This window comes from Trametes versicolor (assembly GCF_000271585.1).
Source record: "Trametes versicolor FP-101664 SS1 unplaced genomic scaffold TRAVEscaffold_10, whole genome shotgun sequence".
In the NCBI taxonomy this organism is placed as follows: domain Eukaryota; kingdom Fungi; phylum Basidiomycota; class Agaricomycetes; order Polyporales; family Polyporaceae; genus Trametes; species Trametes versicolor.
Genome location: NW_007360330.1, coordinates 628,594 through 644,392, shown reverse-complemented (window position 1 = coordinate 644,392; position 15,799 = coordinate 628,594). Strand labels below are relative to the sequence as shown.

Below are 15,799 nucleotides of genomic sequence, written 5' to 3'. Positions count from 1 at the left end.
GCCAGTTCGAGCCCGGGCGTCGAGTCCCAATTTGGCACCGAGCGCCCGCCTCGGCATCTAGATGCGGGCGTCTACGGCCACGAGGCGATCTCAAAATGTGAGATCGACAGAAATCACATGTGAAGCGGCGCGTTCATAAAATGCACCCAAAAGACGCGAGCTTATCTTTCGCAAACGTCTCTCTTCCCAACCTCCACCTCCATCACCTCCCTATTTCCCTCATCGTCGCCAGCAATGGCCACAGAGACTCACGAAGCGACCCCCGCGCAGCCTGAGCTCACCATCCTCTCCCGGGTGGGCTCAATCCCGCTTGTGGCGGACTCCCTGAGCACCATCCACTCTACCCTCACCAACAACGCATACACTCGCTCGCCATACGCAACCGCGCAGGGTTTGACCCAATCGGCCCTATCGTACACAGAGCCCATTCAAAAGCGCCTCGCGCCCATCCTGACGAAGGCGGACGGCCTCGCGAACAAGGGTCTTGACGCGGTCGAGTCCCGCTACCCCTACCCCTTCCAAACCCCCACCGAGGACATCATCAAGGACCTCAAGGGGCACAGCGACCATGCGAAAGACGTCGCCAACAAGACTCTTGATGACAAGGTTCGTACCCCGGCGTATCAGGTGGCGCAGGGCATCGACCAGGTATGCGGCGCGCTCTCACACATTGTAAGTTAAACGGCACGTGTGTGCTCACGACCCCTTCCGCAGAGGTTCGCGCCTATCGTTGACTACTTCGCCGTCGCCGTGAACAAGTTCCACTCGAACGGCACGGAGGACAAGCCGACGGAATCCCCCGAGGCGCAGTTCCAATACCAGCGCGCGTACTTCCTCACGAAGGACCTCCGGGACCAGCTCTACACCTACTCCACCGAGCAGATCAACCAGATCAAGACTCAGAGCGTCCTTGTCCAGCGCGCGTCTGCGACCGCCAGCTCCCTCAGCGAGCTTGCATCAAGCAGTTATGGTGCGGCGCAATCTCGGGTGCATTCCCTCAGTGACACCATGGTAGCGGAACTTCAGAAGGTCCAGGTGCGTCTCGGCCCGTTGAAGCCTAATCAACACTCTTCTCACATCTTTCTTTGGCGTTGGCGCTCTTATCATCATGCGTTTTATAGGCTTCTACTGCCGCGCTCCCAGCGACTCTTCAGGCTTCGTTCCACGATGTTTCGGCGAACCTCACTTCCACCATCAACGAGCTTTCGGCTATCTTGACGTCGCCGGAACCTGTGCCCGAGAAGGTCCAGAAGGTCCGCGATACCGTTCAACAACGCGTGCAGCCGATCCTGGATACCGCGACCGCGCGCGTGCAGGAGGTTCTCGGTGCGTTGAAGGCGCGGGTATCGGAGGAGAAGGCCGAGCTTCACCAAAGTGCGACGACGACTAGCGGTGCCACCACCGTCAACGGCGTCACGAATGGCAACGGTCATGCGTAACCGCTCTGGTCTCCCCCCCTCCCCCTTATGCATGGTTGTGTCGTACCTCTTCCCCGATTCCCCTGCACCGCCCCTAGACTCGGTTATGACCACCGCGACTTCACGCTTTCACGACCCACATAGACGATTATCTTTTTTAGTATAGAGCATTTGTATATTTACCGCCTCATATGTACTCTTGGGTTTGTTCACTTATCCGCCCACCATACTCCTCGCTGCTGTGAATTGCGTTACCTTGAACATTTCGAAGACCTAGACCGCCAGGTTTACCCGTGAATTGATTCGACAGCTAGTATCTCATCATGTGGTATAAGTACCTGTAAAGAGTACGGCTTCGTTACGTGGATGGGGGGCACCGACGATCCTCTTGGTGGACGCATTCGTACATTTGCATGCGGCTGAGTTACACGCTCAGAAGCAGAACGCCTGGAACGAGACGATGAGGTCATAGTGTGGTAGATCTAATCTTATCTATAGCTGTCCTTTACGTTTCCTGCGTTCATCTGCGACCGACGGAGTAATACCAGCGGCATTTGCGGCCTGGCCTTCTTGGCATGTAACGACCATCCTCCCCACCCCCGCCTCGTCCTCTTCTTGCACCAACCACACTTGGCTCGACGCGCTACCAGCACAGGGAAGACACGACGACGACCCGAGCGACTACTGGCACGGTGGCGCGAAGATACACCACACTCCCAGTCCGACCATGTCGATGAGAAAGAGACTATCCGTGTCGAGCACCCGAAGCGAGTCGCCGCTTGTGTTCGCGACGACGCCGAACGCGGATTCGGAAGAATGGGTGGCTGCGTGGAAGCAGATCCTTGCCCAAGGTGCGTACCGAGCAGCTTCTAGCGCGATTCGCATGTTGACCTTCCGAGGCTAGATATCATTGATTCGCCTGTTGTGGCAGTCGATGCCGAGACTAGTGTGGAAGAAGCATGCGAGGTGAGTGTGTTCTGGACCCACAATATATGTTCCAAAGGCTGGTTCGACACGGAACGCTTGGGCGCTCCGTGTGGTCCCACCCGTCCTCCGAGGGAGGCGCAGTCAGAAGCAGTTCGGACAATGGAATCGTGCACCGGATACTCTTGAGAATCGAGTTTGTTGAATTTGATATCTCGTTCACTCGGAGACGATACAATGCGCGTGGAAGCCACCGCCGTAGTGAGGCCCGGTTATATCGCACCCGTCAATGTACTCCGAGCTCAGGGCCCGAGTGTTCAACAACCAATGCCGCTTGCTCGCAGGTGGCGAAAGCAGCTCGTTTGAATAAACGGTGGTTGATGGGGAATTCCCGCATCTTCCGAAAACCCGTGCGGTGTCGGAGCATGAAGTATATGCTCGCCGGATACTTAGTCTGGATAAAGCCCAAGTTCGGTCCCTCGCCCTGCCCTGTAATTAGGCGTTTGCGACGTTCACATATTCGCATTATCTCTGCGTTGTACGATGCGAAGTATACTGAACTTTTTTCTTCAACAGGTATTGCTATCGCAGGACCTCTTATGCTTGGCGGTGAAGACCCCGCAAGGCCGATCTCCCCAAGCGTTGCCATTCTATGGACTCTTCGATGTAAGTAAAGATGCATATATGCTATGGTTTATTGACCTGATGCGTCGCTTTTTAAAAGTTCGCAGACGTGAACGCGTTTCTGACTTTGGCGGCGACGAGGCACAAGATAGGCGTAGACGAACTTCGCGAGAAACATCGAGTGCAAGAGATATTGAAAGCAGCGCGAGAAGGAAATGTACCTGCGCACCTTATCAGCAGTATGCGGGTCTGTCATTGACGCGGCGTGCCCTGCACTGACCGTCTCAATTTTCAGATCTGTCTGAGAAGAACCCGCTAGAGGTCCTTCCGCATGACGCCAACGTTGTATCTCTCCTCACAATCTTCGCTCGTGGCGCACATCGTGGTAAGTGCGCTGATGGGGAGTCAAGTGATAATACTAAAGCGCATATACAGTGCTCATCCAAGCCCCATCCTCGACCTCCGAGTATCTAGGGATGGTCTCTGATAGTGGACTCCTCTCCTGGCTCACCGAATACGCACAGAAGACCCCCACGCTTCTCAAATACCTCTCCGTGCCTTTGGCGTCTCTCGCGCTCCCATCACTATACCTCTACTTGTCTGTGATCGCCACCAAGGCCAGCGACAGTGTACTAGACGCCATGAAGCTTATGAGCGACGAGGGCGTTAGCAGTATTGCCATTATTGATGACGAAACTGGCGGCCTTCTCAGTGCGGTCAGCGTTACGGATATAGGAAAGGTGAGACTCGCCCATGCTCTATCTTCTGCACAAGTATTGATCGCATGTACAAGGTCGTTGTGCCTGAGCAGAGCAACCAGATCCTCACCACACCGCTGAAGCAGTTCATCACGCGAATCAAAGTAATTTGACGACGTTCTGTCCATATGCCGGTGTACTTACTGAATCCTCCCATCCATGTAGGAGCCAGACGGGTCTACCGATGGCGTCGACAAATTCCCAGGTGAATCTTGTAGTTCATCGTACCGCGCGATGAATGGCATGCTGACCCGTTCGATAGTTTATAGCGTCACCCCCAACAATACACTCTTCTACACCATGCAGAAGCTGTTGGCTAGTAAGTCGTCCATATCTCATGCTCATTGATTAGACCACTTACTTCGCAATAACCATCAGCCGGCTCACATCGTGTGTTCGTCACTGAGGAGTCGCCAATGTCGAGCTCTCCGTCCTTCAGCTCCATGGCCCCGACGAACCTCTGCGGCATAGTGTCCGTAGTCGATGGTACGTTGTCTGTCTCGCGACTATCGTACCGAGATTACCACTGACGCCCCCAATCGCAGTGCTCTCCCTCTTCGCCCGTATAGCAAACGTCCCCGGGGTGGATCCGACGCGCATGCAGCGGCACCGCCGCGCGTCCTCGACGTCCTCGAACGACTCCTACCGCTCGTCCGGGTCGTTCACCCACCGATCGCGCTCGAGCAGCCGGACGAGCCTGCAGCGGCTCGGGTCCGTCGGGAGCTTGGAAGGCTTCCAAATGCGTTGGGCGGACAGGGTGCCGGTCCCGGAAGCTCACCGTGGATCGCCGTGATCGCGTTGCGTCAACGTTCGAATACATGGCGATTCGGTGGACACCATTCCGCCGCGGTCTGCGCTACAGTATGTAAGATACCTTTCGGGTTTGGTTTGTTGTATCGTCTTATGCTTCTTCCATGTATGTCCACCATGCAACTTGTACTCAATATTTGCGGAAAATGCATCACATCTGTTTGTATACTCGTGAATTCGTCATTTTCGTCAGATCATGGTAGTGTACATGAGAACATCTATATGATACAGTTCGTTGCGACATCGAAATCGTCAGAGCATAGTGCAGATCGTGGACAGGGGACATCAGAAGATCATAGCAGAGACCACAGCAGCAGAGAAACAGCACAGAGCGTCCGGGACGAGAAAATACAAACCCAAGAAATACACGTGAGCAAGCTCAAATCATCGTCAACAAACAGCAGCATGCACTTCCGTGCATGCAAACAACGTCCACCTCGCACCAGTGGTGCAAGGATCAAGGGCCCCGGCAGTGTGGAGCCAGTTCCGACGGCGCGACAAGCCCCAGGTTGATCTGCCACGACCGGTCTGGGTTGTGGGTATTCCACGACCCCCAATAATTCACCTTCTCCCCCAGGCAGTCGACGCGCCGCATGCCCTGCCCCCACTCCACATCGGGGATGGCAATGTGCGGCGCCTGGTGGCAGCGGCGCCGGAACGCCTCGACCCACGTCTTCCAGACCTCCGGGCGTGCGGTGCGGACGGGCTCGACCTCGTCCGCGCGCAGCGGCGTCTGGAAGAACTCGTAGATCCTGTCGAGCGCGTCGCCGACGGTGACTGTGCGCGTCTGCCTGATGTGGATCGGGCCGAAGAGGTTGGGGCTGCCCCAGATGGTGTACGAGATCTGCACCTCCTTCACCTCGGGGTTCGTGAGCGCCTCTTTGAAGAGCGCGCCGCAGGAGAGAATGCGCTCTGAAGACGTGATGCGCTGCGCCAGCGTAGGCGGCGTGCGCACGTCCCACTTGAGCGGGGGCACGTCCGGTCGTTCCGGGTTGGGCATGATTGTATGGTGCAGCCTCGGCCCTGTGAATGGGGAGACGGAGAGGTGCGCGCCACGGATGAGAACCATCGCCGATCCTGGCATGGTCGGTTGTTGCCCCACAGATTGCCCCGGGACGTACACCATTTCGTTAGAGAGCAGCATGTTGCCATTCTCACTGGAAATAATAGGCGTCACTAGTGGCAGGGACCGATCAGGGCTCGGCCGGTTGGGGGCAACATAACCCATTTGTCCAGGGACAGGATGAGGCAGGACACGACCCATGCGCAAGGATGCTGCTGCTGCTATGAGGTTGTCAGGCAGAGGCCAAGGGGAATCTCCTTGCAGGAAGCTCCCATGCGGCGGACGGAAACCTGTGTTCGGGTAGTTCCACGGAAAGGGTGTGGGCAAGTGCGGCGGAGGTATAGCAGGATAGTACGGGAGAGGCGGAGGTGGCGGAAAGGATCCCAGTGGAAGAACATAGGGTGTGGCAGCAATATATATTGGAGGCTGCTGAGGATATTGTTGATACACCGGGTGCCACTGGGGGTACCATTGTTGATATTGCAGAGCGTAAGGATATTGGGGTACATAACCGAGGCCATCAGCGGGACGTGCGGGCGGTATCCTATTCGATCCTGCGCTAGACCGACGGGGGCGGGGTGGCGACGGGGGAGGGCTAGGAAATAGGTGGTCGCCTCGAAGCGATACGCCTTCAGGTATCACTGGCCGATGTCGACCAAACGCCTCGTTCCGCGGCTGAGGCTGGTGCACTCGGATCGCCGGCTCCGTATGCGGTTGAGGGGGTGGACGGGTAGGAGGAGGCGCCGCGGCTGCAGCATTCCTCCTGGTGGAAGTCCGCCTGCGTGGACTTGGAGACTCGGGTGAAGGAGTACGTTGTTGCACTGGAGGTCGATGTGGTGAGGGTGTTGTCCACGGAGACTGCATCGCCGATGATGCCGGCGTGGCTCGGTGCGACGGCTATGATCAATCACTTAGCTCAGGAAAGCTGAAGCCTGGAAGTGAGCCGAGGCACGTACATCTCGTGATTCATTTGACTCTGTCGCGCTAACGTGAGACTCCTAACTCGAGAGTACGCGTGTGAAAGACGTACGTGAACTGCCTTTCTCCCAGAATGAATCCCCGCTGTCGTTGGAAACAGGCAGCCGCGGAATGAAATGTGATTCGCCTCTCCGAAGCGACGGACAGGTGGGAGTGTGATGCTGGGCCATCAAGCACTCCCCACACATTCCTGGGACTACGTCGGGCGGTTGTTCAGGTTGAGTCTGCTGCGGTTCACTGTCTTCTTCACTGTCTTCCTCTAAGTCCGAAATTCGCTCCTCCGGCCAAACACGATGCGACCCAGTGCCTGGGTGCGGGGTATGAAAACGCTCGATGTTCTCGGCTACTCGCTCGAGCATTTTTTGGGCTTTGTCGCGCCGAGGAGTGTTCGCTGTCGTCGTAGAGAAGCAACGCAAGGCGTTCCGTCAGGCGCGCTGGTTGCGGGAAGGGCGCGCAAAGATCATGCGAGGACGCACCGGTGGTGTACCCCTCATCCACGGTACTGGCTCCGGACTGCGGGCGGCGGGGAGTATCAGGCTGACGTGCTCGCGCACCGCTTCCTACGATCGTAGACCATGAAGTGAGCATACGTCTTCCAAGATGCTGACAGTTCGTGAACGCACCTCCCACCAGGATGCTCTGCGGCGGAGTCGCTACCCGATGCGCTGGCTCGTGCTGCCACATGGCGCCAGAGTACACGCTCGGGCGCACGGGCGGGGGCTCGCTCGGTCCAGCTTGCGCATTCTCCCTCAACCGGTCTCTGGGTAGTCGGGGAAGGGGATTGGTCGCCGCTGGCATGACGGGGTGCGTAGCATCGGTAGGACGGGCACCTGCATCCCCTTGGGCATTAGAGCGATCCTGAGTGGGGGCTGTAGCAGAGCGACCGGACGCGTGGCCTCGCGCGTGCACATGCGCGTCTCCCGCGTTATCGATCCGCGTGTTTGCACCCGAGTTGCGCCCGGAGGAAGTCCGTACAGAGGCAGCGAACGCATCGCCTTGATCGGCGGCTGGCGAATCTGTCCTATAAGACACGACAGAGGATGCGTCGTCTGGCGTTGGCGGTCCGGGCGGGGGCTTAGGCCTGTGGGAATCGGAAGGCCTGTGCCCGAAGCGTGGTTAGTGACGTACTCCGAGAGCGTGGTGGACATGCGGCGTACGATTTGTCTATGGACATCTTTGGGTCGCAGAGGTATGCTGACGCGTTATTAGTAGGTGTGATATTGTGTATGTTAGTGGTGAATCAAATCATAGACCGGGCGGCACGCCACGGGTGCCCTGATCAACAGGACGAGCGGAGGGGATTGTGGCTCTCAGCGTTGTTGAGCGCAGCCTTATGAGCATCCTTGGGTAGCGGACGAAACAGCATGCGCTTTTGTTTCAGGGGACGAAGTATCGCGCCCCAGCTGCCGGATCGGGATGCTTGCGAACGCTCTGCGGGCGCGACATCGCCCACGCGAAACTGTGCCTGTCCCCACGAGAGCGCGGTGGACCCACAGAGCAACATAGAGACCGTACGGGGAGAACAATACGACGGGGAGACCCGTCGTAGTGCAAAGACAACAAGATGAAAAGAACAACGACGAGGAAGCGTCTGAGGAGCGCCTGCTGAGAAGCTGATGCAGCGCCACCTCACTCATTGCGGCCCAATTTCGGCGAAGACGTGCCCTCGAGGAAAGGGGTGGGAGGCATCTTGCTTCGTGGATGTTCACGAGCCAGCTCTGTGATATTCAAGCGAATGCACATAACGTTTGGGCCGAGGTCGGAAGGACGCTAGAAGGCGCTCAGCACACGCTGGCGCGCGACTATCGCCGGCATCTGATGATTCACATGGGTCAGCGCGATTGTAGACAAGCACGTCCGTTTGGAGACATAAGTGGAATACCGAACGGACTAAAAGGCGGGAATATCAGGAATATTGTCCGCGTCTGCGTCCTCCCTCGCACTAGGCTCCGGCTTTGGCGTGCCTCGTCCTCTGAGGAGCCGGACCGGCGTTGGACGCAGCTTCTCGGTCCGCTGTGTGCTGGGGATGAAGAAGCCGTTCATGCACGCGATGAGCGCCTTCCGATCTCCTGAGAGCGGTGATGGTCCTTCAGGGGGCGCTGATATGACCTGGACGATGGCCTGCGACTCGACGCTATGGATTTCGACCGTGCCGTTGGGGAGCAGTGTGGTGACGTATGGGTAGTCCAGCGCTGATATTCCACGGCGCTCGATCAAATTCGGAACGTCGACCGTATGAAGACTGGCGACACTCACACACAGCCTCTGGATGGCTCGGCCACTCGAGCGTCCCACGCACAGGATCGCCCTCCCCGGTGATGAAGACACCGATTGTGCTTGCGCCGGTCCATGAGAGTATCAGAAACTCGTTCTCGCTGATGACTGTTATCGACGGCTTGACGACGACGGTTGAGTCCATTGCCTGAGATATGGGGAGGAGAGGTACGAGTGACGCTTGCACGAGATCGATCACATTGTAGTTTTCGCGATCCGCGACACACAGGAACTTCCCAGTCCGCCGCGCATGCAACCCTCCTGAAGGAAGCGGTATCTCCTGTGCAGTAGAGTCGTGAGCGGATGAGCAGAGAGAGCGTGGGCAAACCCAACTTTCTGGAAGAACAGCCTTTCCCGTAGGCTATATAGCGCGATCGCGCTCCTCTTGACTACGCAGAACTCGATAGGTTCGACCGGGACGGGTATGTCGTTTGCATACTGTGGTGGCCGTTTCATGTGAAGTTCATCCACGGCGAAGGCTACGACGTTTCGAATAGGTTTGATTAGGTTGAGGGAGACCATGTCCAACGTTGGAAGCGTATAAAAATGTATTTGGTGACCTGCGGCCAGCCAAAAGTAATTCAGTAGGCTGTGGCTCGTGTAAGTGAGCAGCAGATACCAGATAGAACTAATGCCCTGGATATACTTGGTGCCAGTACGATCTCGTCAATAGGCTTCTCGTTTGGTATCGTTTGTCGTGACAAGAGGGTATATGCATCGGTCTGTCACAAACGTGTGAGGCTCTTTAAAAATATACGCAAAGCTATAGCACGTACTATATCTGTCGCGTTCCCTTGCAAGGCGAAGCGAAGGAGCTCTCCGTTAGAGCACCCGACGTAGATCTCGGAACCTAGAGGTGTTTTGGGTCATTGAATGATCAAGGTTACGTCAACGTGTACAACGTACCAATGGCTTGCGCGCACCGGACGGTTACGGGGTTTCCTGCCGCGCCTGGGGTGCAGTGAGACTATGAGAGCGGTATGGGGGCGTCCGAATAGCACATACGACTGAGTGTGTCGGTGAATCCGGAGACTAGTGACTGTAGTTGGTATGGAGGAACATCGAGCGGTCTCTGCGGTGCGTAGGTCATAGCTGCAACTACTGCTGTCACAGAGCGGTTGGTTCCGCACAGTGCTACAGAATGAACGCTCAACGAAGTGATTCGACCCAGTTCAAGGGAGCGTACCTCAATTACGACACTTGCGAACTGAACCCGTAATACCACTACTATACTCGCAAAGTTTCAGGGAAGTTGGGTGCGAACTTGTTCTCTTTTGTCTCCCTTCTTGATTTCAATGCGTTACTTGATGTCGTGTATTGTCTGCTCCTCGGGTGGCGCGTAAATCGTGAACAGAAAGCTCGGCGAAACGATGTGGTTCTAAGCAAGGTGACATGTATGGGCGTCTGAAGGATCTTGGCAACTATGCAGCAAAGATAAGATTAGATTATGCCGTTCCCACGCCTCGGCGGTAATCAATGCGGCAGTTAGCGGCAATTATAGGTAGGCGCCCGCCCGTCCGCCCGTCCTCCTCCTGCTTTCCTCCCAGTTCCTCCCTCACCTTCTCGCCTTGAGTTTTACGCGCGTGCCCTCAATTTCTCTCTAGTCGGTATAAATTCCGGATGAACCACTAATGGCTACGCTACAATACCCTAATTTCCCTCGGGCGAACGTCTTGGTTCTTGCGTCTGACGCGGTGCAAGCTTTACTTCCGTCGACACTCATCTCCCAGGCAGACGCACTGCTAGAGGCGCACAGGCTCGAGGATGTTACGGACCTCGCAGAACAGCACTGGAAAAGGCTGCAGTCGACGCTCAACGTGGACAAGCATGATGTGAGGTGTCCCATTCCCCGCGGCGTCTCTCGTACTCAATGCATCTTCAGCTCGACGAGCTGCGCTACGTAAACCAAAGACTGGGGTTCCAGTGCTTTCAGGAGACCCGCTTTGAGGATGCGGGAAACCGGTTATACGAAGGGGAGCTCGATCCTCGCGTGCTTGTGAGCTACTATCCCGAATTGCGCGGGGACCTCTTCCGGGAGGACGACACCGTAGACGTCATGGCGGGTGTGGCAGAACACATGCCATCTGATGATACCGTAGACGACATCAGTGAGTTCTCTGTCCGTGTCGCGCCTTGAGTCGAATATTGTTTGTGCCATATGTCTTCCCCGCGTGCTCTGCACGCGTCCTACTCTGTCTCGCCGCCCCACCCATTCACCCTCTATTGACTTATGTTGCCCCACCGCTGCCCGTCCCGCCTGCCATCTCCCGTCGGGACTGATCAGTTGCCGCAAACCTAGTCAGGAACTATTCGCCGCACCTCGAGCCGAACACCAAGGAGGCACCGCCTGCCGTAGAGCTACGAAATCTCCTGAGCATGACCGCGCGAGACATGTTGGAATCGTACTTGCGCAAATGGAGGCGGAAAGCTGCGGTTGAGGCTACAACACAGCAACTGCAGGTTGTGCGGATGGTATAGTTTCGCGCGTTCATCTAGTTCTCCAGTGGATCTCATTATATGCTAGGTCGTCGACACGGTGCTTGCGAAGCTTCATGTCAACACGGGAAAGCTACCCGAGCTATACGCTCTTATCGACCAACCCAATGCTATTGTGCTCTCCGAACTCGAAACCGTGCTCGTCGAGTCACGACACTTCAATGCTCTGTGTAAGCTGTACCAGCAACGAAACGACGATGCGAAACTGCTGGAAACGTGGTCGAGGTTAGTCACACATGACACCTATAGGACATTCGCTAACGGACCCTCAGACTTGCAGGGGAAGAGTGGAAGGATCCCGACATACCCGATCCATTATCACTGATGCTCGACTTGTTGACCAACAAGAAAGATCGCGCCCTCATTCAGCAATGGATGCCTTGGCTTGTGAAGAAGGACTCAGATCGTGCGCTGAAGGTCTGTGCTTAACATCGCTTGACGCCTCGCGCGCTGACGCCCTCCCAGCTTCTTCTGTCAACCATGTCTGCACGGCGGAAGGCTGAGGATGATCGTCAGCTACTACACGAGATTCGAGAAGCAAGCCCAGAGGCGGGTGCGCAGCTGCTCGAACACCTCGTCATCCAAAGACGAAGCATAGTATGTTTGCGTCTCTTCCAGCCATGGGTAGTCCATTCATCCCGCGACACAGGATCCGGAGCTCCATACGCAACTTGCGACCACATACGCAGACCAGCTACTAGTATGTCTTGCTGACGAAACCACGTCGAAACTTTGGAGAGCAAAAGGTAGGATCGCGCTTTCACTATCATGAACCTACTCTCACCCATGTTAGCGTCATCATATGCGTCCGGACGGTCTGAGACACCCTTCTTCTCCTACTTCGCCTCAACGACACCCGATTCCGAGCCTAAACGTGACCGCCTAAAGACCGTGCTCTTCCTCCAAGGCTCCACCCTCTACGACCCCGAAGCGATCCGCGTACGGCTTTCGCCCAACGCAAAACTCCTCAAGCTCGAGCTCGCCATCCTCGAGGGCAAGGTCTGCCCGCCACCCTTCCGCACTACCCCGCTTCAGTCTGACTATATGCGCGTTTGCAGCTTGGCAATCATCGTTCTGCGCTATCCATCCTCGTGCACGACATGAACGACGCGACTTCCGCGGAGGCGTACTGTACTCTCGGCGGTGAGGTCGTCCCCGCGAAGACCGCGCAAGCGATCGGGGAGCGCGCGGGATTGCAGGCCTGGGCAGCGCTCGTCACGCCTCTCGCTGCGCCAGGAAAGCAGGTCAAGCCGGGTGCTGCACCCATGAAGAAGACGAAGACGGTGGATGACGACGTCAAGAAGGACCTTGTCATGATCCTACTCGAGGTGTACATGAGTGGAGGGTATGTGGTCTCGTGTGCTGAGAAAGCGGTAGTGCGTAGGCTGATGGGAGTGAATTTGCAGGGAGGCGACCGCGGACCGAACGGCGCAGCTGTTGAATTCGCAAGCCATGAACCTCGATGTCGTCGATGTAAGATATATCGCCTGCCTCTCACTTGCTACAGCTTATCTCATTTCACTGCTTAGGTCATCTCCATGATCCCACCAGAGTGGCCGCTGCGTATCCTCTCGACGTTCGTAACGCGATCCCTGCGGCGCACGCTACACGCACACCACGAAGGGCAGATCGTCAAGGCGATCAGCCAGGGACAAAACCTCGTCGTCGCGGACCAGACGTGGGACGTCATCCGCGAGCAGGGTGCGATCATCGAGGAGCCACTCGAAGACGACGAGGACGATGATGGTGACACCGGGGAGAAGCTCGGGCTCGAGCTTGGGGAGCGCGTGCAAGGCGAGCCTGCGTCGTTCAACGAGAAAGTTTCGCTGCACGCGCATGCTATGGGGTTCCAGCCGGATGAGGACGAGGATGGCGGGGAGAGCGTGGTCGACATCGACGTTGCGCCGGAGAACGATGAAGAACTGACGGCCTCAGATCCGGGCTCCGAGGCAGGCTCGGGGACGTGATGCTACACATTACTTACGGATTGCCAGTTGGATGGTATATGTGCTATACGATACATTTCTTGTACATCACTCTTGGGAACACTTCGCCGGTTGAACGGGACTCTCCCCCTCTGCGTCCGTCTATGCCGCCGCGCCGCCCTCTGCCGCTGCCTCCGCCTCCACGACGGCCTCCGCCGCCAGCAGCGCATTCTCGATGCCCTTCAAGAGTGTCTCTCGCTCCTCCAGCCCAACGCTCACACGCACCAGGTCCGAGCTAACGCCCCAACCCGCCGCCCAGTCGAGCTCCGCGTAGTGCGCGAGGATCGTGTACGGACACGCGAGGGTGAAATTCGTGCCGAGGCTCGGACCCTTCATGCACGGGAGCGTGTCGAAGAACGCGCGCGACGCGGCCGACGACGTGAACGTGAGCGAGAACAGGCCCCCGTACCCTCCAACGGGTGTGCCGTCCGGCCCGCGCACGCGGCAGCGCTCGTAGTTGTGCGCGGTCTCCCACTTCGGATAGTAGACGTCGCGTACGGCGGGGCGCGCGGGCGGGTTGGGGTCTGCGAGCGAGCGGGAGCGGAGGAAGGTGCAGACGGCGAGCGTGTTCGCGTCGATGGTGTGGATGCGCCGCCGGAAGTCGCGCGAGTTGCGCTCCATGTAGATCGCGTCCTCGTCGAAGTATGAGTCCTCGTAGTGCGCGGCCATGTGCGCCTTCAGCGCGGAATAGTACCGGCCCTGCGGGTTGAGCACCAGACTGACAGAGAGGTGAGCGTGAGCGTTCAGTAAAAAGCGGGCTGAGCGTGTGTGGGCTCACCTGCCGCCCATGACGTTCGCATCACCGCTGAAGACCTTGCTGAGGCTGCTGACGACCATGTCTGCGTACGGGAGGACCTCGACGTTCACAAAATTGCCGATTGTCTCATCGACCACGATGAGGAAGTTGTACTTGTCCGCCAGTGCGCGTAATCTGGGGAGGTCTGCAGCGCGTACTAGCGGGTTGGAAGGGAACTCTGTAAACAACGAGAGTATTGGAGGGGTTTCCGAGAGCTGGGACTCTTTCTCGAGAAGCTTTTCCAGGTCGTCGAGATCGCTGTCAAGACCATGTCCGAAGAAGTGACAGCCAGGGCCCCATTTCTCGAGAATTTTGAGGGTGTCGGTGTACGGGAAGCTGGAGAGGGTGTGAGCCCACCGTATATACGAGCTATGCTGAAGCAACGTACCCAAAGCATACACTTTTCGCGGCGGGACGTGTTGCAAGAGCGAGCTGGTGCGCCGTCCAGATAGCCGACATGCCGGTGGCGAAGAGGAATACGTCGTCTTCTGTTACGCCCTCAACACCTCTCGTACTCGGTCCAAGCTCGGCTTCATGGCCACCCGCCGTAGACCAGTCGCTAGGCGCATCCCTGACAAGGACTCCAGCTATACGGCGACGCATAGCGCGCTTTGCAACGGCCGCGGACTCGGGGGGCATATTGCGTCCATAGCGTTCCTCGACGTATGTGTCATGGTCCTTGCTGAGCAGCTCCGGCGTTTGTTCGACGAGCCTTCTTCCAAAGGGTGTATGCGACAAAGTAGGGGACGTTGGTGGGGACTTGCCGATGCTCTTTGCGGAGTAGTGTCGATTTCCTGGCTTGACGGGAGGTCGGCCGGGAGCTGGTACGGGCGCCTTGGGGCTACCGACTTCCTCATGAAGCATGGACAGACACCTCTCGGCCAAGCGTGAAGAGATGCAGAGCCCTGTGTGCTGCCAGAACTGCTTCGCAAGAGGAAATTGGTCGCCAGGGAAAAGGACAATGTGAAGTTCTCGACAGGGCGTGGAAGTCTCATCGTCCTCCGGGCAGATGGTGAACTGAACGAGTCGCACTGGTATGGGGGATCCTGCTTTGGTGGAGCGATCGATCATGAACTCGCGACACTGTTCTGCGATCCTCCGTGTGGGACAGAGTAGGCTCCGCTCGCCTGGCGCGCCGAACTTCTGTTCACATATCCGAGCTAGCTATGGAGATTCAGAACCTCCTCTCATCAGATCACAGTACGTTACTTACCTTCTGAATGCTAAGATGGATGAAAAACCGGGGATATCCAGAGACCATGACATCGACGACGCGCTTCTCGCCTTCTTCGTACCCGACGTTGTCTTTCCAGGTAGGGAGCGATACGGAGATCGCATGCGCGGTGAAGGGTGGTACAGGCATACCAAGGGTATGCTGCTGTTCATTCTGCAAGACCAAGGTGGTGCTCATTTTCGCTGTTGGCTGATGGTCGCGTGAGGCTTGGTGCCGTCAGTCTCGGTGGAAAGCAAAGTGTTGAAGATCCCAGAATGCTCGTGTATGCCTCAGATATTGATAGGTGTTAAATCCAAGAGATATCCAAGGGGGTAGAGAACCCAAAGTTGAAGGCCTGAGAACAGAGGGGTGGGGTTAAGAGTGAGTGAGTGAGTGAGTGAGTGGGTGGTATTTTTGGAAAGAAGTAAGAGGGTGCGGCCGCCGTCTTGCGAATGGCGAG

At 57.0% G+C, this 15,799-nt stretch overlaps 7 protein-coding genes across 7 annotated transcripts; 3 read left to right on the top strand and 4 right to left on the bottom strand.

Moving 5' to 3' along the window:
- The first annotated feature begins 202 nt into the window (after positions 1 to 202).
- Positions 203 to 1,641, top strand: TRAVEDRAFT_30821 (lipid droplet-associated perilipin protein). Its single transcript, XM_008043594.1, has 3 exons — positions 203 to 648; positions 715 to 1,035; positions 1,122 to 1,641. The coding sequence occupies exons 1-3, from the start codon at positions 235 to 237 to the stop codon at positions 1,437 to 1,439; spliced, it is 1,053 nt and encodes a 350-aa protein (XP_008041785.1). The 5' UTR covers positions 203 to 234; the 3' UTR covers positions 1,440 to 1,641.
- Positions 1,642 to 2,019: 378 nt separating this feature from the next.
- TRAVEDRAFT_73904 (uncharacterized protein) lies at positions 2,020 to 4,670 on the top strand. Its single transcript, XM_008043998.1, has 11 exons — positions 2,020 to 2,269; positions 2,323 to 2,384; positions 2,919 to 3,008; positions 3,067 to 3,205; positions 3,262 to 3,351; positions 3,402 to 3,706; positions 3,760 to 3,828; positions 3,890 to 3,929; positions 3,987 to 4,043; positions 4,103 to 4,210; positions 4,270 to 4,670. Exons 1-11 carry the CDS (start codon positions 2,146 to 2,148, stop codon positions 4,515 to 4,517), a joined length of 1,332 nt encoding a protein of 443 aa, XP_008042189.1. The 5' UTR covers positions 2,020 to 2,145; the 3' UTR covers positions 4,518 to 4,670.
- A 360-nt stretch (positions 4,671 to 5,030) lies between these two features.
- On the bottom strand, positions 5,031 to 5,405 carry TRAVEDRAFT_84673 (uncharacterized protein; the record flags this gene model as incomplete). Its single annotated transcript, XM_008043997.1, has 1 exon — positions 5,031 to 5,405. A coding segment is annotated over one exon (375 nt), but the record flags the coding sequence as incomplete, so codon positions are not given.
- Positions 5,406 to 6,228: 823 nt separating this feature from the next.
- TRAVEDRAFT_50933 (uncharacterized protein) lies at positions 6,229 to 7,749 on the bottom strand (the record flags this gene model as incomplete). Its single annotated transcript, XM_008043753.1, has 4 exons — positions 6,229 to 6,494; positions 7,052 to 7,135; positions 7,199 to 7,674; positions 7,733 to 7,749. 4 exons carry the CDS (start codon positions 7,747 to 7,749, stop codon positions 6,229 to 6,231), a joined length of 843 nt encoding a protein of 280 aa, XP_008041944.1.
- Positions 7,750 to 8,465: 716 nt separating this feature from the next.
- Positions 8,466 to 9,939, bottom strand: TRAVEDRAFT_131331 (uncharacterized protein; the record flags this gene model as incomplete). Its single annotated transcript, XM_008043996.1, has 7 exons — positions 8,466 to 8,767; positions 8,832 to 9,129; positions 9,183 to 9,409; positions 9,469 to 9,571; positions 9,626 to 9,699; positions 9,756 to 9,791; positions 9,855 to 9,939. 7 exons carry the CDS (start codon positions 9,937 to 9,939, stop codon positions 8,466 to 8,468), a joined length of 1,125 nt encoding a protein of 374 aa, XP_008042187.1.
- Positions 9,940 to 10,437: 498 nt separating this feature from the next.
- Positions 10,438 to 13,357, top strand: TRAVEDRAFT_153082 (uncharacterized protein). Its single transcript, XM_008043995.1, has 11 exons — positions 10,438 to 10,681; positions 10,732 to 10,957; positions 11,134 to 11,321; positions 11,374 to 11,570; positions 11,618 to 11,762; positions 11,811 to 11,942; positions 11,995 to 12,091; positions 12,139 to 12,344; positions 12,404 to 12,690; positions 12,752 to 12,818; positions 12,875 to 13,357. The coding sequence occupies exons 1-11, from the start codon at positions 10,481 to 10,483 to the stop codon at positions 13,310 to 13,312; spliced, it is 2,184 nt and encodes a 727-aa protein (XP_008042186.1). The 5' UTR covers positions 10,438 to 10,480; the 3' UTR covers positions 13,313 to 13,357.
- TRAVEDRAFT_153079 (PLP-dependent transferase) lies at positions 13,335 to 15,697 on the bottom strand. The gene is made up of 4 exons (XM_008043994.1): positions 15,340 to 15,697; positions 14,515 to 15,290; positions 14,109 to 14,462; positions 13,335 to 14,048 (listed from the first exon to the last, which is right to left on the bottom strand). The coding sequence occupies exons 1-4, from the start codon at positions 15,535 to 15,537 to the stop codon at positions 13,433 to 13,435; spliced, it is 1,944 nt and encodes a 647-aa protein (XP_008042185.1). The 5' UTR covers positions 15,538 to 15,697; the 3' UTR covers positions 13,335 to 13,432.
- Positions 15,698 to 15,799: the final 102 nt, after the last annotated feature.